Source organism: Podarcis pityusensis (genome assembly GCF_964106645.2).
Source record: "Podarcis pityusensis genome assembly, chromosome: 14".
NCBI lineage: Eukaryota > Metazoa > Chordata > Lepidosauria > Squamata > Lacertidae > Podarcis > Podarcis pityusensis.
Genome location: NC_138039.1, coordinates 43,354,954 through 43,379,581, shown reverse-complemented (window position 1 = coordinate 43,379,581; position 24,628 = coordinate 43,354,954). Strand labels below are relative to the sequence as shown.

The following is a 24,628-nucleotide window of genomic DNA, read 5'->3' as shown; positions in this document are numbered from 1 at the left end:
GTGAAAATATTTGTGACATAAATGACATCACAGCAAGCCGGCCAATGAGAGACAGGTGACAGACACAGTGTTGTGAGCAATTTGGCCAATTTTATGTATGTAATTTAGTACCTGATAGTCATATCTTCCTTTCTAAACCTCTCGTATTTTAATTAGCATTCAGACTTACTTATTGTATTTCTGGTTATGAGTAAAAAAAAATTGTACTTTTTGTGTTGAGTTTTGATGTCTCTTCTCTCTGTTGTCATGCTGGCTTGCTCTTAAGATCTTCAGGGGACCCTTCTTTTAGTTGCATTTTCTTTTTAAAAAGTTACCTTTTTTATCATACAGGGCCTGGTCTTTAATTTAGGCATTTAATAAATGTAAGACAGTGTTCTGGGTTCTACATGTTAAGTGGGGAATACACATGTACAGTGGAACCTCAGTTTTCGAACGTAATCCGTTCCAGAAGACCGTTTGACTTCCAAAATGTTTGAAAACCAAAGCATGCATTTTCGGAAGCATTTACAGTGGTACCTTGGGATGCAAACGGGATCCGTTCCGGAGCCCCGTTCGCATCCTGAACAGAACGTAAGACGCAACTGCGCGTGTGCGCAGGTCGCATTTTGCCGCTTCTGCACATGCGCATGACGTCATTTTGACCGTCTGCGCATTCGCGAGCGGCGAAACCCAGAAGTAACGCGCTCCATTACTTCCGGGTCGCCGTGGAGCGCAACCCGAAAATACTCATCCTGAAGCGTATTTATCCCGAGGTATGACTGTACTTACAGAAAACTCAGCGCGGAAGCCGTGTGGCACATTCGACTTCCAAAAATCGTTCGAAAACCAAAACATTTGACTTCTGAGGTGTTCAAAAACCTAGGTTCCACTGTAGTAGATTTATGCAGCTGGTTTTTTTATGTGGTAAAATTCCCTTTAAAAATTTAAGGTAAACATAGAAAAGTAATATTCTCATATATAATGAACCCTGTCTGGGTGTTCTGATATATACCGTATTTTTCGCCCCATAGGACGCACTTTTTCCCCTCCAAAAAGGAAGGGGAAATGTGTGTGCGTCCTATGGGGCGAATGCAGGCTTTCGCTGAAGCCTGGAGAGCGAGAGGCATCGGTGCGCACCGACCCCTCTCGCTCTCCAGGCTTCAGGAAGCTATCCGCAAGCCTTGCGCGCCCGGCGGGAGTTCCTGCGGGCTCACAAGGCTTGCGGGCAGCAGCCTGCAGCCCCAGCGAGTGTCTGCAAGCCTTGCGCGCCCGGCAGGAGGTCCCGCCGAGCGCGCGAGGCTTGGGGCGGCAGCCTTTCGCCCGAAGCACGGGGCACCCTCCGGAGGGCTCCCCGTGCTTCGGGCGAGTGTCTGCAAGCCTTGCGCGCCCGGCAGGAGGTCCCGCCGAGCGCGCGAGGCTTGGGGCGGCAGCCTGTCGCCCGAAGCACGGGGAGCCCTCCGGAGGGCTCCCCGTGCTTCGGGCGAGTGTCTGCAAGCCTTGCGCGCCCGGCAGGAGGTCCCGCCGAGCGCGCGAGGCTTGGGGCGGCAGCCTGTCGCCCGAAGCACGGGGAGCCCTCCGGAGGGCTCCCCGTGCTTCGGGCGAGTGTCTGCAAACCTTGCGCGCCCGGCAGGTGGTCCCGCCGAGCGCGCGAGGATTGGGGCGGCAGCCTGTCGCCCGAAGCAAAGGGAGCCCTCCGGAGGGTGCCCCGTGCTTCGGGCAGGTGTGCGCAAGGCTTGGGGCGGCAGCCGCGGGGTGGGGTGGGGAATAAATTTTTTTTATTCATTCCCCCCCAAAAAAACCGAGGTGCGTCCTATGGGCCGGTGCGCCCTATAGGACGAAAAATATGGTAATATGGGTATAGCAAGAAATTAAGGCAATTCTCTGAGTAATTAACAACTGAGATGTTATTGCAACACCCTCAGTTTGCACGACAGCTTGCAGCAGTGGCCCAGCATCTGTTGTTGGACCCCACCAGCCCAGGTGGCATGGCCAGTGGCCCAGGCAGATGGGAGCTGTGGTCCAGTGAGATCTGAAGGACCACAGGTTTCCTATCTTGGCACTAAATGTGCATTTCAAGATAGTAGCTGATGCAAAAGGAGATACTATCTCACTATACAAATCTCCTTTGGGAGGCTTTTTTACCGATGAGATGCCAGCAGATACTCACTGAGAATTGAGTTTGAATGACATTTTCTCCACACAATGGCTAGTACTTTTTTGTTGTCCATGTCATTCTTGTTCAGTTGCTTAATTGGACATTTGCATTTTAATCTCAGCAAAAGGAATACTGATTTCTTTTGTCTCCCCCACTCCCACCCAATATGATAGGTATTGCTGATTCCTGTCAGATGGGAATATTTCAGATCCTTGCCGCTATTCTTCACCTGGGCAATGTGGCATTCACCTCTCGAGATGCTGACAGCTGTACAATACCAGTAAGTTCCAAATAAGTTCAAAGCAGTAAACATTGTAACATTTCTAATCTTCTTGGCCTGTTTTTGGGTCAGCGTGCTGAACCTGGAAAAATGCAACCAATTTCTGTTTCCCCACTGCCTTTACCTTCTTCTACATCTTTCTTCACACTGGCTCATGATAAAATGTCACAGTTCACATCTTTTAAGGAGCTATGTCAATATGTCTTGTTTGCAAGAGCATTGCATGAAATTGTTCTTTGTCTACCAGCAGTGCCTGTGAAGGAAAACATTTTGCCATGCATTAGGAAGTTGTGCAGAAATTTACTTTTCTTTGTGCAAGGCTGGCCTCAGCCAAGTACAAAAGTAACATTGTTTTGCTCTCTGGTAGTCCATAGACATGTGGGATTAGGGTTAAGGAGGGTAGGCAGGTCCCAGGACAATTGTAATGATATCAACTTGTAGTGCTGGCTTCAAGTGCACCACATGATTGGGCACCTGACATGAGCCCCCTGGACTTTATGCCGTGAGAAGGTCATCTTTGCTGAATTGTGCGTTGAATTTTTCAACTTTCAGATTCAAAAAAATGAGGGGTGCTCAAAAGTTGTAACATGACTTGGGAATTCAAAATATTAGGTAAAATGTGTGCAAAATTGCATAGAAATATGATTGCCAAGTATTTGTACTTATATTACAGTGGTACCTCGGGATGCGAACGGGATCCTTTCTGGAGCCCTGTTCGCATCCAGAAGCAAACGTAACTAGCGACGGTACGTCTGTGCATGTGCACGTCGCTTTTCGCTGCTTCTGCACATGCTCGTGACGTCATTTTGAGCGTCTGTGCATGCGTGAGTGGCGAAACCCGGAAGTAATGTGCTCCATTACTTCCGGGTTGTCGAGGTGCGCAACTCGAATGCGCTCAACATGAAGCATATTCAACCCGAGGCATGACTGTATATACAGTCATACCTTGGAACTCGAATGGAATCCGTTCCGGAAGTCTGTTCGACTTCCAAAACATTCGGAAACCAAAGCGCAGATTCTGATTGGGCCAATCGGAAGCTGCGGAAGCCCCATTGGACATTCGGGTTCCAAAGAACGTTCGCAAACCGGAACACTCACTCCCGGGTTTGCAGCTTTCAAGAGCCAAAGCATCCAAGTACTAAGGCTTTCGGGATCCAAGGTACAACTGTATTATTATTACTATTGTTTGTTTATTTAGCATTCCCTGACATTTTTCAGAAGGTAAAATTAAAATTATTTGGTTTTGTGAAAGCAGTTTGTGTGCTTCCTCATCAGACATAGACTTGCCAAGCTAAATGTTGTCCAATAATAAAAATAATCGCAGATTTGAATTCCTCACACCCAAAAACATATTTTTAAGACCCCTCAATGAAGCAATGTTCAAAAAATAAGTTTCACTACCTAAAATGACACACCTTACGAGGGAGGGGGGACCCAGGGAAAATGTCTTGTCCAAGAGCCCGCCAAAAACTGAAGCCAGTGCTGTCAACCTCTTAAGCCGACCTTTCTATGCATTCTCTAAAAGCAGAGATTGAAGTTAATATGAGATATTTCTTAACGCCTTCTCACCGCAAATCTAGAAAATGGTAGAAGGGTTTCTGCTTGCTTGGGGAGCATTAATGCATGCATTGTCAGTGGTCAATAATACTTTCAAATCTAAGGAGATTATTGTCCTTGTAGGCCAAACACGAACCCCTCACCATCTTCTGTGATCTCATGGGAGTAGAATATGAACAGATGGCTCACTGGCTTTGCCACAGGAAGCTTGCTACTGCCACAGAGACCTACATCAAACCAATTTCCAAACTGCAGGCCATAAATGCCAGGGATGCTCTTGCAAAACATGTATATGCTAGTCTGTTTAACTGGATTGTCGATCATGTGAACGAAGCTCTTCATTCCACCATGAAACAACATTCTTTTATTGGCGTATTGGACATCTATGGGTGAGTTTCCTCTGAGTAGCTTGATGCAACAAAATGAAAAGTAAAAAAAAAAAAAAACAACCTAAAGAAAAATACAAAATATAACAATATAACTTGGGTATGGGTATTATTGCCCAAGCTGCTAAGAACATCTGTATTTTAGAAGTATGGCAGTTTGTGTATGTCAACCCACTCTTGTACTATGTTGACATGATTTTTATCTTGCAAACATATACTCCTTTAATTTATGCTGGTGGTTGTCTTTGGTTTTCCCCCAGGTTTGAAACCTTTGAGATAAACAGCTTTGAACAGTTCTGTATAAACTATGCCAATGAGAAACTGCAGCAACAGTTCAATATGGTAAGTGAGAAGCAAGTTTTTCTGTGCTTCGACCCACTAATGGTCCATTTTGATAGCTAGATCCTCTGTGTGGCACTGAACTTCTCTTAAGAGCATGTACTCATCCGTTTCCTGGGATAGGTCCTAGTGACAGCTGGTGGAGTCTTCATTTTATCTTTCACTAATTAGAGTTCTACTTCTTTTTGTTTTGTTTCTCCTACCTTGGTCCTTCTTGAGTGAGATAGTAATTTTAATCAAAATACTCCTTGGGATAGCTGCACAGACACACCAATAAGGTTAACCAGATTACTTGCAAGTTGGATGTCAGCAGCCTGTTAAGCAGTAGACAGGAGTCTCCTAATTAGTAGGTTCACTGGTGGGTAATACAGCATTTCCCCCACCAATGGGTCAGGGTGAGAAGGAGGCAGACCAGTCCTTGCACTTCATCAAATATGCTGGTGGGGCTCCAATCTGTAAGACAGCAAACTGTAACTGCCTATTGTTTACACATCCACCCATCATTTTATTTTATGCTGCCTTTCCATAGTTCAAACCATGCTCAAAGCAACTTTTAAGATGAAAAATAATAATAATCGCAATATAACAAAAGTAGTCATAAACAATAAAACACCAGTGAATACACAACCAAGTTGAACAACATCCAACTTGCTATGCTGAAGTCATGCCCACCCCACTCCTTTATAACAGGAATCCAGGTGTGGGGAGCATCATTTGCTGGATCAACATCTTACCTTGCAGAGCCATGTCTGGCAAGCTGCTGTGCCTTCAACCCTTGCCTTGCTTATGTCATGTACTGATTTGAGCATTAACGTTTTTGGCAGAAAACATAATCCGATCCCTTCATCCAGTGAGAGCCAGGACAGTTCCCTCACTATCGTTTGTTATTTAGTTTTATATAGATTTTATACTTAGTACTTGGAAAACTTTAAGTGCTTTACAAATTATGTGGTGAGGGGATGGTGATGATTATGATATTGATGAGAAGGATAAAAGCTTGGGGCATTGTCTATTTCTAAGCTTCTTATTCTGTCTACCTTATTTTATAATTTTCTTGCTGCTTTCCCCATACTAAAAGACATATTAATTTTGAACACGTTGTACAGATTCATTTGTCCACTTTGATCTGTACATAGTAAATGGTGGGTTCAGTTTTAATTTGTGAGCAATTTAGTTAAATGTTTTGGGACGAAAACAATGAACTTTCTCTATTTACTGCTTCCCCTTCCTCTTATAGCATGTCTTTAAACTGGAGCAAGAAGAATATATGAGGGAACAAATTCCGTGGACCTTGATTGATTTCTATGATAATCAGCCCTGCATTAACCTCATAGAGGCCAAACTGGGTATTTTGGATTTGCTAGATGAAGAGTGTAAGGTAGGAGTTCAACAGATCTCACCTTTATGTTGCATCAAGTTCTGTTGGTTTCCAGCTTCCTTTGCTGACTGTGTTAGTGCATAACACTCTGCCAAAACGTGTGATAGACTTTAAACAAAACATTCTTGCAGTTCGAGTACTCCTGTTTCGCTCTTCCTTTCCTTCAACTGGGAGCAACAAACCATAAATCTTGGCTTAGCATCATGCCAGAAACAGCACTTCTGCTTTGTTTCTCCAAACCATGATGTCAAGCCAGTGTACCACACACCTTGGTTTAGTGTAGCGTGCAAAGCATGGGTTATATCCAACTTAAATCCTACTCATTGCAGACCCACTGAAAGGAATGAATCTGAGTTAGCTGCATCCATTAAGTTGTGTTCATTTTATTTCAGTGGATCTGCTCTGAGTAGGACTAACATTAGATATTACCCTGTGAATGCCGTTTTGAGGTGGAGGAAGAGAGGATCGCTGCCATGTCAATGTTCCCATGTGTTCCTGTTAAGCCATTATTTGTTTGAAACCATTATTTTAATCTAGACTCAAAGCATGTCAATGTGTAAAGGAGTCTTAGATTACAAGACTATAAATGCCCTCTCTTAGGAGGAAGCCCCATGAAGCTCAGTGGAGCTTATTTGTGAGTAAATGTTGAAGATTGGATGAAAGGTCTTTCAGGCGCACAAGCATAGCCCCTGTGGAGCAGGGACAGTGTTCAGTTTTCACATCATGTTGAGCATCTAAATTTGATTAGTTTTGTCCCCTTGCTCATTTGGATAAGAAATGTAGTGTGTGAATTAGTCCAGCCTCAGCCACTTCTTGAGGGGCTTACCGTATTTTTTGCACCACAACACTCACTTTTTTCCTCCTAAAAAGTAAGGGGAAATGTCTGTGCGTGTTATGGAGGGAATGCCTACGGGTGGCATGCCTACGGATTTTCCTCCTCTAAAAACTATGTGCGTGTTATGGTCGGGTGCGTGTTATAGAGCGAAAAATACGGTAATTATTTTCTATTTTGTTATTTTTATTGGAGCCTATCCACAAAACAAGACTGGGAGCGGGTAACTCCTATGAATATGTAAAGTGGTATACAAATGAGGTACTTAAAGGGGTATTCTTAGAAACTGATGGCCCATACATTTGTGGCCAACAATATTGTGAGCCATTAACTGCATCCCGTTTCTTTGAGTGGCTCAAATTCAGGTGAATTTTAAATGCCAAAACAACATTTTCCATTTCAGTTGTAGACTAGCTTTCCTTGTTTCACTTTTACATAATAAATCCGTTCGTTTTATCTCTCCGTTCGCTAGATGCCTAAAGGTTCAGATAATAGTTGGGCCCAGAAATTATACAATACTCACTTGAACAAGTCTGTTCTCTTTGAAAAACCCCGTATGTCAAACAAAGCATTTATCATCCAACACTTTGCAGATAAGGTAAGGGTTTCTGTGTTCTGCCTGATTTGGTAAACCTATTTGCTTGCGATGTTCTTGCACTTATCCATTCTGGAGTAATCAGTGGAAAAAATTCCATATGATCGGCAGCCCCAGACACTGAGATAACTAAAAATAAATAAAAATGGTGGTTCTTACATGGGCTTAACAGGATGCTGCCTGTGAACTATTTCTAGCTGTATTTAAAAATGTCCTGTGGGCTTTTTTTAGTAGCAGTTCATTGAAGGATTTTAAATTTGAGATTGAGCCAGCCAATCTTTTAGTGACTGAGTAACAAATTAAGACACTTCAGATGGTGATCTTTAATTTGTTCACAGTGTGGCCGCCAGGTTAATTACATGCAAAATTGTTTCTGGATAGATGTATTCAGCTGTAGCCTGTTTTCACATAGCATGGTCTGTTGACAAAGTGCATTGGAAATATATTGGTGAGGTTTGCCTTTGTGTATGTTAAGACATAGGAAAGTGGTATAGTCAAGTCTCAGAATCATCATTCCGTGCCTTTAAGTTCACTAAAGGTGTAAAATATCACAGTAGCAAGAACAGTGATTTTTAATACGTATTTTTTCTAGATTTTGAGGTTGCAGGATGTATTTTTGCTTAGATATATTAATACTTCTGAATTTTCATTTTTTGTCTTGTAAAATTAGATATTTTATACTTCCAGGTGGAGTACCAGTGTGAAGGGTTTTTGGAAAAAAACAAAGATACTGTCTATGAAGAGCAGATCAAAGTTCTAAAATCAAGTAAGGTTAGTATTGAGATTCCCCCCTCCCCAGTACTAAAGGTTGAGTTCCAGATGATTTTAGCCCACTGAAATTAGATATTAATTTTATCCATTGATTTGACTCGGAGTAACATTGAATCCCCTCTCCCCTGAAACTAGTGTTTGTCTGCTGATTTGTGCCTCGTGACTTGCCATTTGTACTTTATATATCCTCAACCCAAAAGCCTGTTTTTAAATTTATTACATAAACTTTGTGTAATCAAGTCTAATTGCCCTCCGGATTGAACAACATACTTTCTAGTTGTTAAAAGAATGTAACTTTAAGAACTGCTGCATTGGCTTGTTTTCTCTTCTCTTCTCTTCTCTTCTCTTCTCTTCTCTTCCCTTCCCTTCCCTTTTTCCATTTGTGTCCCTTCCCTTTTTCCATTGTGCTTTTAAATTGTAAGCATGAGGGCAGGGACTGTCTTATTTTTCAATCTGTGTACGACACTTAGAAAATGTTAGGCACTTGATAGATGATTGATGATGGTGATAATTGACGAAGGTATTCTGTTTCTAAAGCTAGTTGTACCAAGTATGTTTAACATTTGCATTTTAAAATATGTGTACAAAAGCAATTTGACTTTGGTAATGCAGGCTGTAATTCTATGCACACATATTAGGGAGCAACCATTTAAGTTGCTCCCTAATATTTAAACCTTTTTTTAGTATTGTGTTTACAGAAATGTCACAATGAGTAGGCTGTATGAATTCGTTTTTTTATTTATAATCTCTCTGCCTTGTTTTTCACCATACATCTTCCCCAGAAGGTAATCCTAAAACCTAATGCATTGCTAAAAAATTTGGACACCTAAAGTGTGTCTAGACTAGCAGTATATATGTAGTTCTGCATTTATTTATTTTAAGCAATGTGATACAGGCTGAGTGATATCCTCTTTATTCCTATTTATTACTGCATTTCTGGATTTCCCCCATATGAAAATATTTACCTTTCCTTGGATGGGTCTGGACAATCAAAACATTCTGCCTCCTTCTTTGCCATTGTTCCACCTGCCATTATCAGAATATTTCTCTTTAAGCAGAAGTTCTGGTGAACTTGCACCCATTCACCTAGAACTGCTTATTTCTTATAGCAGAAGCCAAATGCATCTCCACCCGAGAGCAAGAGATTAAAGGAAGTGCAATTAAATGCTACAAAAGTGCTAGTCTGGATGCAGTCTTGGGCTGCCGTCTTGCATGTTAAGTGTGCGCAAGGCCCTTTGACTTCAGTTGGGCTGCACTTGAACTGTCTACACTTTTGCTGCCTTGGTTTCCACAAGCACAACAGCAGGTATGGGGAATTTTTGGCCCTCCAGAGGTTGCTGAGCCACATCTCCCATCAACTCCAGTTGTTCACTTTACTTTCTGGTATTGATGGGAACAGCAGTTCAACCACGTCTGGAGGGCCAAAGATTTCCTACACCCAGGGGTGGAGGAAGGAGGGCATGGGGGCGGCACGTTCCGGGTGTCGTCACTGAGGGGGGTGACATTCAGCGCGCCACCCGCCCACGACTCCCAAGACTGCACAGAGCCGTTGGGGGAAGGGGCAGAGCTGTGCTGCCTTGCTGGCGGCTGTGATGGCCTGGGATTCGGACTCGGATGCTGAACCTGAGGGATCCCAGCCTGCACAGGATTCCCCGCCTCCAGAACCAGCTGAGCCAGGGCTGGGGCTTGAGCCTGAAGGGTTCTCACCTGTGCTGGATCCTCAGGTGCAGGCATCAGCTGAGCCTGCTCTGGCTCCTGAGGTGATGGAGGACCCATTGCCTGCAGGTGCTCCACTCTCAGCCCCGCCAGAGGAAGCTGAGGTTGCCTCTGGGTCCGGTAACCCTCCAGCCTCTCCTGAGCAGCAGAGGCTCAGGGCAGAGAGGCGGAGGGAACTAAGTTCCCGCAGGAGGAGTGCTCGCCTCCAGGCCAGGAGAGGCAAGTCACTTGAGGATTGGGGCCGCCCTATGCCTCGGGGCAGATAAAAGCCAGCCAGCCCCAGTCCCAAGTTGTGGGAGCAACATTGTTGGTTGACAGTTCCTGCCTGAACCCTGTCCTGCTTTCCTGCCGGAGCTCCTGACCTCACCTGACTCCCTGCCCTGCACCCAGCTTCAACTTCTATGGACTGCCTCCCTATTGCACCTTTGATCTCAGACTGGACTTGGACCTCACCTCTCGGTTAGCCCACGGGACCAGCACAGCGGCCTTCCCCCCTTCTTCCTTTGTTTTGACAGCACAGGGGAGGCTTGGGAGTCACGGGCATGCATCCTGGGGTGGGGGTGGGGAACCTCCCCTGAGCTGTCAAAAGGAAGAGGGAAGGGAGGAAGGCTGCTGGCAAAGTGGTGTGGCTTCTCCTCCCCCCCCCCCAGGAAGCAGCCCGCCATGGACAGCTCGCTCCACCCCCCATAGATGGCTCGCTCCGCCTCCATGGGCATCTCGCCCCCTGGGAAGCTTGTCCCGCCCCATGGCCCAGCCCCCGGGTGCACAGCTTGTGCGCCGTTCCAGGTGTCAGAGCATCTAGCTACGCCTCTGCCTACATCTGCACTATAGCGATGTGAAACTGACAGTCGTGCAAGTGGAAATGGTCCTATTGGCAAGCACAGGGCAAACAAGCTTCCCTGAATGCAGTTATATTAACTAAGGGTAGGTGTTTTGTGTTTGTTTTTTAAAGAAAACTGAGCTCTAATCCCTGCTTGCTTGCTTGCTTTCCTTTCTTATTGTCATCTGGCTTTAAATAGAAAGATATGTTCTAATATTTTGACTGCTAGCAACTCGGCTGCAATATTGCTTGACCTGGGGGTGTGAGCATTGGTTTATTTCCTCTAAACTGACATGTTTTTGTTGGCCTGTTCTGCAGTCTTTTGCTATTCGGTTCCTCCTCAATCCCCTTCAGTTATAGAATGCTATCCCATGCTACAGTGATGGTTCCATTATTTCCCATAGACTGCAATGAAAGGGATATATGCCCTACTGCCCAGAAGTGAGGGAAATTGGAATCTCAAATTTGACAGCTTTAGGACTGTGCAGTTAAGCATCACTGTAGCACCACTCCTGGCTATAGCGATTTCGGCACATTGCATCAGTGGTGATGCCTCTGGTTTATTTGTGGGTTGTGTGATGCCTCACTTGCTATTTTATGCCCTCCCAGTGACTCTGTAGCCTGGTGCAAACATAACGTTCCTGACCTCTAAATCAAAGTTGAGAAGTTTGATATGTTGCATCATTACCAGGCAGTTGAAATCAAGTAAATGCAACTGGATAGCAATAAATCAAAAGTGTTCTTTTTGAGTTTTGAGAAGTTTTAGAGGAAGCAATTAACAAATTGAATTGAATAAATAAACTGTTTCCATTAGCATGCTTACATGAACTTTTCATTCCTTACATAAGTTTTCAAATTGGCAGCTGGAAAGTGGCAACGCTTCGGAAGTGCCATGATAAGCTACCCCTTCCTATTGGCTTTTGGTTCTCCCTTTTTATTGCATTTCCCTTGGGAAAGCCCTTCTCTTGCTAATATAGAGGTGTGCTTTTTGTCCCCTGTTTCTGAACCAGTTTAAGATGCTGCCTGAGCTCTTTCGGGATGAGAAGCCCATCAGCCCCACAACAGCAACACCTTCTGGCCGTACGCCGTTGTCTCGTGCGGCTGTAAAACCATCAAAGTCTAAAACGGCCCAAACAAGCAAGGAACATAAGAAAACAGTGGGCCATCAGGTGGGTGAATTTTGTTGCTGTGCTATTCATTCAGGGATACCCCATCTGATAACAGGGCAGGAAGAGGGAAGAGACACTGTAAGCATTTCTGGAGAAATGCTGTTGACCTTCTAAAAATCAAAGAGATCTTTGTGGGTTATTAGCCAGTACAAGCACACACTAAATTCTTATTAAAAACCAAAAACATTAAGAACCAGGGTGTATGACTTCCTGGAATACTGAAGGTAAACTCTGAGCAAATCTATCCAATCAATATGAAAGATGCAGATCATCTTTTTTTTTGTAAATGGATAGTATTACATTATTCATACATTTTGTTAAATAAAATAGTAAATATTGATGTTTTTAAATCTCGTTTTAGTTTACTGCTTATTTTAATTGTTTTTAATTACTACTTTTCTGTTTGTATCAGTAATTGTCTTATTCCTTGTAAACTTCTTTAAACAATAAATACAAAAAAATAGTGGCATAACTTGTCTTTGCCTGATATTCTTAGATATTGTTGGGCTGAGAAGGTTCAACTTGCAGAATTTGCTCAAAAATCAGAATGCTTCTGTGTCTTTTTTTTTTCCTTTTCAATTTCTCCCTTTTCATTTATTTCCTATAGTTCAGAAATTCTCTGCATCTTCTGATGGAGACCCTTAATGCCACAACTCCTCACTACGTGCGGTGTATTAAGCCAAATGATTTCAAGTTCCCATTTATGTAAGTTGTTTTGCGCATAGCATCTAAAATGCAGTACTTGCTGCTCAAAATTACAGAGAGAAAACCTATATATTTTCTCTGCTACTTGTTTTGGATAAAATAGGAAGTCTTCATGTGCTTCCTCATTTCATTAGATTCAGCTAAATGTTATCTTTTCAAACATTAAAGCTGTTTCCCATGTTATGATGAAATATGGGAAGGGTACATATTCCATGAGTGCTTTTTGGACACATTGAAGAAGAAAATCTGGAAGCTACTTGCAGATTGGCCAAGATATAACTAGGAATCCTCTTTTGTATTTTGATTTTTCATATCACGTGACTTGTGGGAGTACTTTTTGGCAAGTAAACATTACAACACATTAGAGAACACACAAGCATTAAGGCAACCGTACAGTTGTAGGAAACACCTGTAGAACCTTATCAAAGTTTCTACCTCAAATTAGCAATGTTTTCATCTCTAGGTTTGATGAAAAGCGGACCGTGCAGCAGCTCAGAGCTTGTGGTGTGCTGGAAACAATTCGAATCAGTGCAGCTGGCTTCCCTTCCAGGTGAGCCTGCTGGTGTTGTGATGTTTTGCTTGAATACAATATATACACAGGTAACTGTTTGTTTGCCTAACTCTGCTGCTTCTTGAAACCAGGTGGACCTATCAAGAATTTTTCAGTCGCTATCGTGTGCTGATGAAGCAGAAAGATGTCCTCAGTGACAGGAAGCAGACATGTAAAAATGTCCTGGAGAAACTTATTCTGGTAGTAGACTTTATGGTGCTTATTGTCTGTAAAGCGTGCTGAGCTTGCAAAATTATTAGGGTGTTGGTTGGATTTGTTTCATTTAATAGAATAAACATGCTAGTGACTGAGTGTCGTAGAGCAACAAAATAAGCCCCATATGGCTTTGCAAAGATGACTTCTTCCCTTTGGTTAAGCAAAAATGGCTTCCACTCCTTGTTTGAGCTTTCCCCTACACAGTATCCATATTGGTTTTCCATTTAAATCAACACTCATGGCAGCTTTCTTTCTTTAAGATTCTTATAGTCCACTTTTCAGGCTTAATGGTACCAGTACACCTATTATTTCAGAAATTTTCTTTTCTTACCTCTTCTCAAATTTGTACATGAGATTATTCTTGAGTAGCCCTCTGCTGGCGGTTCAAGGAAGGAGCAGTTACCAGGAGTGAGATTATGGACAGCTCTCCTGGCCGCCTTTGCTCTCACCTTCCCATAGGGCAAGGGAGCTGTCAGATGATCGCCCTGGGATGGCAGTTGAGAACATTGTTCTTTTGGTGAATACCTTCAAGCACTGTAAATAACACGATCCAGGATTTTCCTGGCATATTAAAGTAACCTTTGTGGCTCAGAATAAAGCCACAGTCCATGTATTATTCCCCCTTCAAATCTCACAATGTTTTAATTACTTTACTTTTACATGGCTGGCTACAAGCTAAAAACAACAGGATTTTATATGCTTTTGCTCCTTTCATTTAACCTGATTTTCAGCATGTCCTTTCACGGTGTATAGCAGGGGAGGCTGCCCCCCAAAAAGGATTTTTCTGGCTCCCAAGGCTCCCCCATTGTCATTTTAATAATAATAATAATAATAATAATAATAATAATAGTTTTTTTTAAGCATTCCCATGGGTCTCCTGCCTGGATCTCATGATTCCAAAAGGTTTTTGCGGCCCTCCAAGCCCTCTTCCCATTTGCCTTTTTTAAAAAAGAAAAGAAAGAAAACAATTTACTGAATTTCATAATTAACAATTAAAACAATGTAAATCAGTGTAGGCTAGCTGATGGGAAAGTCTTTTGGGAGGCAGCCTTGAGGATTGTAGTTCTCGCCACACTCACTTCAAACTTTAGCCACTCCCACTTTGACATGTACGGTAAAAAGGTAAAGGACCCATGGACGGTTAAGTCCAGTCGAAGGCGGCTATGGGGTTGCAGCACTCATCATCGGCACTCAGGCCGAGGGAGCTGGCGTTTGTCCACAGTAACTTTCCAGGTCATGTGGCCAGCAGGACTAAACTGCTTCTGGCACAACGGGACACTGTGACGGAAACCAGAGCGCAGGGAAACACCATATACCTTCCCACCACAGCGATACCTATTTATCTACTTGCATTGGTGTGGTTTTGATTTGCTAGGTTGGCAGGAGCTGGGACAGAGCAACAGGAGCTCACCCCATAGTGTGGATTTGAACCACTGACCTGATTGGCAAGCCCAAGAGGCTCAGTGGTTTAGACCACAGCGCCACCCGCTTCCGTGACTTCCAGGGGTCAACGTGTCCCTTTGTCTCAAAAGATTAGCGACCCCTGATTTAGAGCATGCCTGTTGCCTCTTTACCAATTCTGCTGTCATTGAGTCTTGTTGTTATTATTAATCCTTTGTCACTTTCGGTCTGGCGCTAATTGTACATTTCTTCTGAAAACAGGATAAGGATAAGTACCAGTTTGGGAAGACAAAAATATTTTTCCGGGCTGGTCAGGTAGCATACTTGGAAAAAATAAGGGCCGATAAACTGAGAGCTGCATGCATCCGCATCCAAAAGACCATCAGAGGATGGTTGTTGCGAAAGAAGTACCTGCGCATGAGGAAGGCAGCCATCACCATTCAGAGATATGTCCGGGGGTACCAGGCAAGATGGTAAGCTGACCCCTGAGAAAAGCCTGGGTTGCTTTAAACATAAAACTCAACTGAACCTTCCGTTTTTCCTGTACAGTGGTACCTTGGTTCTCAGACTTAATCTGTTCGAGAAGTCCGTTCCAAAACTAAAGCGTTCCAAAACTAAGGCGTGCTTTCCCGTAGAAAGTAATGCAAAATGGATTAATCCATTCCACACTTTTAAAAACAACCCCTAAAACAGTGATTTAACATGAATTTTACTATCTAATGAGAACATTGATCCATAAAATGAAAGCAATAAACAATGTACTGCAGTCACATAATCAATCAACCAGTAGCTGAACTGGGTTCCAAACAGTCGCAAAAACAAAATGAAAAGAGCCACAAAAACAAAACCGCAAAATAAATAGCAACAACAGACAGACCTCAGCATAACACTCAAAACGGAAGCATGGCACTCAAAACAGAGCACGTTTGGCTTCCAAAAAAAGTTCGCAAACCGGAACACTTCTGGTTTTGCAGTGTTTGCGTTCCAAGTTTTTTGAGTACCAAGGCGTTGAGAACCAAGGTACCACTGTACTGATCATTATGTTATAAGACCCAACTTGATAAACTTCCTGTTTTGCTTTCTGCCTGTGATTGCAAGGGGGGTATATCATGTATCCAACTGTACTATAATAGTGTCTAGTGAGCTACATTTGGCTTGGTGGGTCACAGGTTAACTGAGCATGATGATGTTGATTGTAAAGAACAGATTGTGGAGGATGCGTATCCATGACCACCAGCATGTCAAGTGGGGCCTGCAAGAAAATGTTAAGTGCTACTGTTGAGGATTCCAGTTATTCCATTTCCCTCCTTTGTCAGTCAACATTTCACATGCGCTGAGTATGCTCAGTCTTTATTGGGCTTGCTCCAGCTCCTGCCCCCAACAGATTACAAGCCTTGGATTTCCCTTAAGCCTTCTGATGGTGCTGTTTTGGCTAAGGACAATTTACACTTGAAGAACCAAGCTCATGTATAGAGGCAGTATGCCACCGAATACCAGTTGTTGGGGAGCATCAATAGGAGGGGCTGCTGCCTTGAAGCTCTGCTTTTGGGTTTCCCAAAGGCATTTGTTTGGCTAGACTAAATAAGACTATTGGTCTGATCCAGCAAGGATCCTGTTGTTGGAACATAGCTCCTGCTGTTGTTTTAGTAAACGTTGGTGCTGAAGTTTTTAAGATTCCACAACTGCTTTTGTTGGTCAACAGCATCTGCCTTTGTAGAGTAGTTGAACTGAAGGCAGGTTATAAATATGTAAAATTATGCCGATGTTGACTTTTCCCTGCAAAGTTATTCCCAGTAATTCAGACTGACTGGATGCCTGATGTGAATGCGATGCGAACAATCCAGTTATTTAAAAGAAACATTATTTAAACGTTTTGCTAAGGAACATGTGTGCTCATCTTAAATCTTTTAAATGCACCATTGTTTTTGCAAGTTTGGGTCTACGAGTGTTGGGCTAATGTAACATGGGAAATGCATATCACTGCAAATTTTCAAAAAGAAGATAGGCCAGCAGTTAATATGTGACTGGTGCTCTCTGAGCCTTGCTTTTACAGGTTAGATGTGCCAATGACAATAATTTGGTGCATTGGCTGCAGTCCTAAACTCAGTAATTAGTGAATAAGGTTCCTTGAACTTGGTGGTTTAGCACTGTAATGTAAGCCTGGGGAGAAGTATCTGATTCTATTGGGTTATCCAAAATTTTGCCGTCATTGGGACCTTTGTAATAAAGTGTTAATGTTAAGAGACTACTTTGGAGTTTGTAAATACTGTCTTCTATCCCCTCATTTTTTCTTGGTCAGCCTTGCCACTTTCCTTAGACGAACCAAAGCTGCCATCATTATTCAGAAATTCCAGCGCATGTATGTTGTCCGCAAGCGATACCGTCGCACGCTAGCCGGCACTATGGTTCTCCAGTCATATTTGCGAGGTTATATTGCTAGGAAGAAGTATCAGCAGGTAAGAGAGTCTGTTACTTGACTCCTGGTTCTGTTTCTTCTTCCTCTTCTTCTTCTTCTTCTTCTTCTTCTTCTTCTTCTTCTTCTTCTTCTTCTTCTTCCTGGAATACAGTATGTGGCTGTGTTTCTTCTAGGATGCTATAGAACATGAAATTTCACAATGTTATTTTTAGAGGTTCGTTTCTCAAGACATGCACCAATTTCACTGCCAAGGTGTGATTTCTAAAAATACAGGAAGCCACTCGTCCTGATAATGTGCTTCAACTGTGAAATACTTAGGCGGAAAACTGTGGCTTTGGGATTGTACAGGCAACGACCGTTTTGCATGTGTTCAATATGTGTGTGACTGTGTGTGCGTGCATCACTGCAACCTAGAAGTGGCCAGAAAAGGGAGCAGGGATCGAGTGGGCTTATGTGCATTCCACTAACGTGCATTGGGGTCAGGAACGTAACCCCAACACAAAACAGTTGTTTCCTGCATGTTAACCCTGTATATCTGTATCCACATGCTAAAATTATGGGAAGGGTTTGGGGCAAAGATACCTGCTTGTGTGATTGCTTACAGGTAGTTGTGATAAATGGCTGGCGTTCCCTTATCTGCTAGAACTTCTTGATTCATTGGCATGGAAAGACCTATTTTTGGTGCACAAGCTGGACCCTTGAAATGATTGGAAAAACCAGAGCATACAATAATTCCATTTGTAGCTCTGCTCTCACATGGCACTTGAAAGTAGGAATAATATTATATACCAGTAACTGGAGTCATACCTTTAAACTTGTCAAATGTAAAGTAATTTGCTTTAAGTTAAAACATTTGATTTACAGTATGCCGGTTCTTCATACTTTAGCTATCATTAAACAAATATGGGATCTTGATTTCAATAACTGGACGCTTTTTGAAACTTCCTTGAACATGCTTTCTTTTATATAAAAGAAGTTTCAAGGTGACTTCCAGTAAAAGAATTGCAATTCATATGGGAAAAATTACACAAGAAAATTAAAAACACAGCTAATAAAGTACTAAAGGGATCTTATGCTACTTTTCAAAACAGCAGTAATTATTTTGAGAAGCATTGTATTTTAATAAGTTTAAAAAATACATTCCTTCTAGCGCAAAAATTAAACCACATCACCAGCTCAGCTGCTTTCTGGCTATGGAATTAAGGATGCTTCATCCATTATGTGTCATTTATAAGTTTTAATGTGGTGGTTCATTACTGGTCTTATTTTGGAACATCTGTTTTTGTTAGCCTGTTGCATTTCCTTTGTGGTTATTGTAGTTACCACAGAGCTAGTCAGAACTAACTGTTGGAGGTAATCAATGAAAATTGCACAGTAATTGTACTGCAACAGAAACATCAGTGCATGACGATAGCTATTACAGTTCAGTGTGGTATGATTTGAAGTTGCAGTTAGTCCCAAGAGACTTCAGTGGTGTTCAGATTTCAAATGGGTCATCAAAGTGATAAGGAAGAGATGAGTCTTTGGCTCTGCCTGTACCAGAGGTCTTTGTAACATTTCTCATCTGTGGTGTTTTTGCATTTACTCTCCAAATGCGCAAGTAGCAGCATAGAAATTATTGTGAGTAAATGCATATTACAGGGTACTTAGTAGCTATTTACCTGGTTACTTTCCAGCAACAAAACTGGGACATGAATTCCACCTGATCATTATAAGAACTATTGCTTAAACTTCAAGAATTGGTACCTAACGTTGCTTTTTTCCTTTTCCCTCCATGTCCACATTTCCATTTGTGTGTCATGTATTTTGTAAACCTGTGGGCAGGTTGTTTTCATTGGTTGTATGTAAGCCACACTGGGAGCCTTTTGGGCTGAAGATTGGAGTACAAATGTTCTAAATAAAGTGAATCCCTAATCAGCAGCACTAAAGATGATGAAGGATGCCTTGAGATATTTTCTAGGGGGGCAAAATAGTGCAGACTTTCTAAGAATGTGGCTGAAGACTGGCAGGCAGGCAGTCTTCAGATGATGAGGAGAAGTGCCTTTTGTAAGGCCTGATTCTGCTGTGTGACTAAAAGAATATTTTCAGTTAGGAGGTGAGTGTTGTAATTGGAATGAGCCTTGTAGCAATTATAGTTTCTTCATCCTCTGAAGAATCTATTACATTCCTAAGTATCCTAAATGATACCTTTAAACATCATTTGAGAAATACTAGCCAAACAAGCAATGAGTGTTTGGTGTCCCAACTTGATGGTTGTGGTGGGTTTCCATTGTTTTATTGTTTATATCTGCCTCTTCCTTTAAGGAGTTCAAGGCAAGGTCCGTTGGGGTTTTTTCATAGTCAATTGAGAGGTCTGGGCTAAGGGCATTTGATGAGTTTTTAGGCTGAGCAGGTCTTTGAATTCAGATCTTTCTGGGGCAGGAGAGGGGAGAAAATCCTGTTGAATTGCAGGAGCCCTTGCGCTGGCTTCTGCTAGCATGCTGTGTTAGCAGAATCCGGCCCTTTGTCTCCTCCTCCTTGATGGGCCAGCTTTTGACACCATTTGACTTCTTTGTCGACCCACCTGTCAATCTTTGCCGGCAGGGGTGGGGATACTGCACAAAGCAGGGTTGAACTCTTCCTGCTTTCGCTGCATCTCTACATGCCCCACACCTGATCCCACATGTGATGTTGCATTTGGGGCAGGTGGGTGTGGTTTCATGAATGCAGTATTGCGAGCCAATGGGAGACCGGGCAGGCCAGGTTTGGCACATAGGCCATAGGTTTCCCACCCCTGCTCTAATCAGAGCCCAATATCCTGTTCTCTATGCCTCATTTTGGGGACGCAGGTGGTGCTGTGGGTTAAACCACAGAGCCTAGGACTTGCTGATCAGAAGGTCGGCAGTTCGAATCCCCGTGACGGGGTGAGCTCCCGTTGCTCGGTCCCTGCTCCTGCCAACCTAGCAGTTCGAAGGCACGTCAAAGTGCAAGTAGATAAATAGGTACCGCTCCGGCGGGAAGGTAAATGGCGTTTCCGTGTGCTGCTCTGGTTTGCCAGAAGCAGCTTAGTCATGCTGACGACATGACCCAGAAGCTGTACGCCGGCTCCCTCGGCCAATAAAGCGAAATGAGCACCGCAACCCCAGAGTCGGCCACGACTGGACCTAATGGTCAGGGGTCCCTTTACCTTTACCTTTACTATGCCTCATTTACGTTTGATTTTCACTTCATTCATATTATTAAAAAATCTGTTACACCCTGATTGATTGATTGATTTCTGAGCCAAATCCTTCCTCTTTTTTCTTAATCTTTTGCAATGGACACCACCTAAGGATTACAAGGACACCCCAAGTATGAGAATTGTTATGGAGAAGCAATTTCAGTTGTTTTCTGTGCTTCAAATGGCTACAGCCTTCTGGAACAGTGTCCTCTGCAACTGTAACTCTGTATATGTGGTTCTGTTAATATATCAGACCTGATCCAGATGTGTTGGCACATGGTGTCCTGTGACACGTCAGTTGTGTTCCTGTAGTTAAAGATAGTTCCATTAACAAAACTACTTTGTCTGGGGAAGCAATTGCAACAGGTGTCAGTAGCCATTATTAAACTGGTATGTTTAGTGGTCACATGACTGTAATAAGGTGTCTGAAGGAGTTGAATCATCTGCTTCACATATTTTCGGGAGGTTCCTGGAAGAGATGCTGTTGTGATGTCTGTGAGTTTCACAGGAAGCTCCATTGGCTCCAGGTTTACATGTACTATATTGTAAACCACTTGGTGTCCTTAGTAAAATTTATAATATTTTGACCATCTTTGGATGTACTTGGTTCACTTGTACTACCAGATGTGGATCTGCTATATCTCCTGAATCAAGGTATTTCTAGGACAATTTAAAAGCAGCGGATGTAGTTGAAATGTCACTGATAGTGTGCCATGTTTCATAGTATTGGTTAGTTACATGAAATGATATTAAAATGACTCGAGTGTTTAACCATTTTCTGTATTTTTAATCAATGTACTGTTTTTAAGAACATCTGTCTTTCTACATCTTTGGAAGTTTCGTATCATTATGGATAATTATTTTACTGTTTTTTGGCATCCTTCCTCAACTTGATACCCTCCAGATGTTTTGGATTTCAACTTCTGATGTGTGAATTGTAGTCCAAAACATCTGGAGAGCTCCAAGTTGGGGAAGACTGTTTTATGGAAGAAATACAGAAATCCAAATTGACAAATTCGCCAGTTGAACCTATCAATGTTTTGGTATAAACCAGTTTAGTCTGAGTTCTTTATGACATATATAGGTTTTTCCCTCTATGACACATGATGTAACTTACTAGTGTGGTTAGAAACAACGTAAGGAGTTAATCAAGAATTTGCAAACTGTTCATTATGCACCAACAAAAGAACATTAGATTGTGGTTCAAGAACTCTTAAACTGAGAGGAGGACTGGAAGAAATTTAAGAACTATTTACAAAAGTATTGTAATTTGAGTGAATGCTAAATAAGATGCTAGATCAAAATAACTGAGCACCACTAAATTTAGAAGTTTTTAAGAAAATAAGTAAGACTGTGAAATTTAGCTCCTTCTGAGAATTATAAGATTATGAAATATAGAAGGGATATAAGAATTTAAATAAGATGATAAATTGCTGACAAAATGTTACAACGATGAAAGTGGGAGCGGGAGATGTGAGGAAGTCCAAAGAAAATGTGAAAATATGTTAAGATCAATGTTATATTGCTTATTATGTTTATTTTTATTGTAAAACCTAATAAATTGCTTTAAAAAAAAAAAAAAAAAAAGAACTCTTAAACTGAAATAATCGCCAAAAGCGATTAATGTATTATGATGGTTATAAGCTTTGGGGCTCTGCTGTGGGAAGTGCCTGGCATTGCCCAAAGGAAGAGTATTGAAATGCTCCACCTCCAAATGAAATTTGTGTAAGAGTGCACTGGGAGAAGGGAATATTGTGGAACAGTTTCACATGATTTACTTAACCCTAATCTATGGAGCAGTTAATATTATCCAGAGTTTGAAAAATCCAGATCCTTTTGATGACCCATAGTGTGGCATACATAGTGTGTGTGTGTGTGTGTGTGTGTGTGTATAGGCACATATTTGTAACATCACATAAGGAATCTGCACTGTAGACTGCTGGAACATAGTCAGCTTTCCATGTACCAAACAGGCAGTAGTATATTACTTACTTTATTTCTTGGCTTTAATTATCTTTATTTTTAAGTTTAAGTTTACTAGCCACAGTTCATGATATCAGTTAATTATCCCTGATGACAGTACAAGGCTCCTCATTGTGTGTGTGTTTTTAATATGCAGATGCTTCGTGGGCACAAGGCCACCATTATACAGAAACATGTGCGTGGTTGGCTGGCTCGCGTGCGGTACCACAGATCTTTGGAGGCAATTGTCTATCTCCAGTGCTGCTTCCGGCGCATGATGGCTAAGAGAGAGCTGAAGAAGCTGAAGATAGAGGCACGCTCTGTGGAACATTACAAGAAACTCAACATTGGCATGGAGAACAAGATCATGCAGCTGCAACGTAGAATTGATGAGCAGGTAAAGTGACATGTCTGTGGGTTGGATGGCTAGAAGCTTACGTCATCTGTGTTTTGAAATAAGGGCTATTTGGAGCACTATATAAGCTGCTTTAGGGACGCGGGTGGCGCTGTGGGTTAAACCACAGAGCCTAGGCCTTGCCAATCAGAAGGTCAGCGGTTTGAATCCCCGTGACGGGGTGAGCTCCCGTTGCTCGGTTCCTGCTCCTGCCAACCTAGCAGTTTGAAAGCACGTTAAAGTGCAAGTAGATAAATAGGTACTGCTCTGGCGGGAAGGTAAATGGCGTTTCCATGCGCTGCTCTGATTCGCCAGAAGCGGCTTAGTCATGCTGGCCACATGACCCGGAAGCTGTACGCCGGCTCCCTCGGTCAATAAAGCGAGATGAGCGCCGCAACCCCAGAGTCAGCCACGACTGGACCTAATGGTTAGGGTCCATTCACCTTTACCTTTTATAAGCTGCTTTGGATACTCTTGTAGAAAGGCAGAGTATCCCCATAAACTGACAACTGAGTTGAACTCCTTCATTCTAGCAGAAGAATGGGGAACTTGGAGCCCTCCAGATGTTGTTGGACTCCACCTCCCATCATTATTCGCCATTGGCCATGCTGACTGGGGCTGATGGGAGTTGCAGTCCAACATCACCTGAAGGGCCACAGGTTGTTCATCCCAGCTTTAGCAAGTAAGAGTGCAATCAGATGCAGATTTCGCAAGTGATATCTAACTAGCTTGCGCTATAAAAACAACATGTAAGGTGCAAAAACATACCCACTATAAAATTTGCACTACCTGAAACATCATGCAGATTGAAATGTGGTCATCCTTCAAAATTCGCATTATTTTGCAATGCAGTTCTCCAACCAGTTAATATGTGCAAAAAAACATATTCTAGGAAAAGTTTGCACAAAATTGCATTACATTAGGGGAAATTGCTTGCAAAAATGAATATATCTGGCACAATTGCATATAATAATTTGTACATTAGAACCTTGTAAAATGCTGATGAAATTGCACAAGGGCTTTTGAAAAAATAATAATTTGCAAACTGATGTGAAAATGAGAATTTAAGTTTGAAAAATGAAAAACTGAGGGAAACAGACAATAACTGATTTGTCTGTCCTACTTAAAGCAGGAAGGGACGCGGGTGGCACTATGGGTTAAACCACAGAGCCTAGGATTTGCCGATCAAAAGGTCGGTGGTTCGAATCCCCGCGACAGGGTGAGCTCCCAGTGTAGTATAGTGGTTAAGAGCGGTAGTCTCGTAATCTGGGGAACCGGGTTCCCATCTCCGCTCCTCCACATGCAGCTGCTGGGTGACCTTGGGCCAGTCACACTTCTTTGAAGTCTCTCAGCCCCACTCACCTCACAGAGTGTTTGTTGTGGGGGAGGAAGGGAAAAGGAGATTGTTAGCCGCTTTGAGACTCCTTAAAGGGAGTGAAAGGCGGGATATCAAATCCAAAACTCTTCTTCTCCCGTTGCTCGGTCCCAGCTCCTGCCAACCTAGCAGTTCGAAAGCACGTCAAAGTGCCAGTAGATAAATAGGGACCGCTCCAGCAGGAAGGTAAACAGCGTTTCCGTGTGCTGCTCTGGTTCGCCAGAAGCGGCTTAGTCATGCTGGCCACATGACCTGGAAGCTGTCTGTGGACAAACGCCGGCTCCCTCAGCCTATAGAGCGAGATGAGTGTGCAACCCCAGAGTCGGTCACGACTGGACCTAATGGTCAGGGGTCCCTTTACCTTTTACTTACAACAGACATTTTCATTGTGTGAAGTTGTGCACATTCTGTGGATAGCTGAAAAATGATAAAT

The 24,628-nt window shown here is 42.7% G+C and overlaps 1 protein-coding gene across 5 annotated transcripts in view; it reads left to right on the top strand.

Moving 5' to 3' along the window:
• Positions 1 to 24,628, top strand: part of MYO5A (myosin VA) — a 117,961-nt gene that overhangs the window by 56,017 nt on the left and 37,316 nt on the right. For all 5 annotated transcript variants that reach the window (XM_080980223.1, XM_080980222.1, XM_080980225.1 and 2 more), the window contains exons 9-21: positions 2,308 to 2,414; positions 4,095 to 4,360; positions 4,618 to 4,699; positions 5,934 to 6,074; positions 7,379 to 7,504; positions 8,189 to 8,272; positions 11,819 to 11,977; positions 12,585 to 12,682; positions 13,146 to 13,232; positions 13,325 to 13,433; positions 15,111 to 15,322; positions 17,149 to 17,305; positions 22,584 to 22,823. In XM_080980223.1, the coding sequence (XP_080836349.1) occupies positions 2,308 to 2,414; positions 4,095 to 4,360; positions 4,618 to 4,699; positions 5,934 to 6,074; positions 7,379 to 7,504; positions 8,189 to 8,272; positions 11,819 to 11,977; positions 12,585 to 12,682; positions 13,146 to 13,232; positions 13,325 to 13,433; positions 15,111 to 15,322; positions 17,149 to 17,305; positions 22,584 to 22,823 (1,868 nt within the window). The remainder of the gene's footprint in view (positions 1 to 2,307; positions 2,415 to 4,094; positions 4,361 to 4,617; positions 4,700 to 5,933; positions 6,075 to 7,378; positions 7,505 to 8,188; positions 8,273 to 11,818; positions 11,978 to 12,584; positions 12,683 to 13,145; positions 13,233 to 13,324; positions 13,434 to 15,110; positions 15,323 to 17,148; positions 17,306 to 22,583; positions 22,824 to 24,628) is intronic.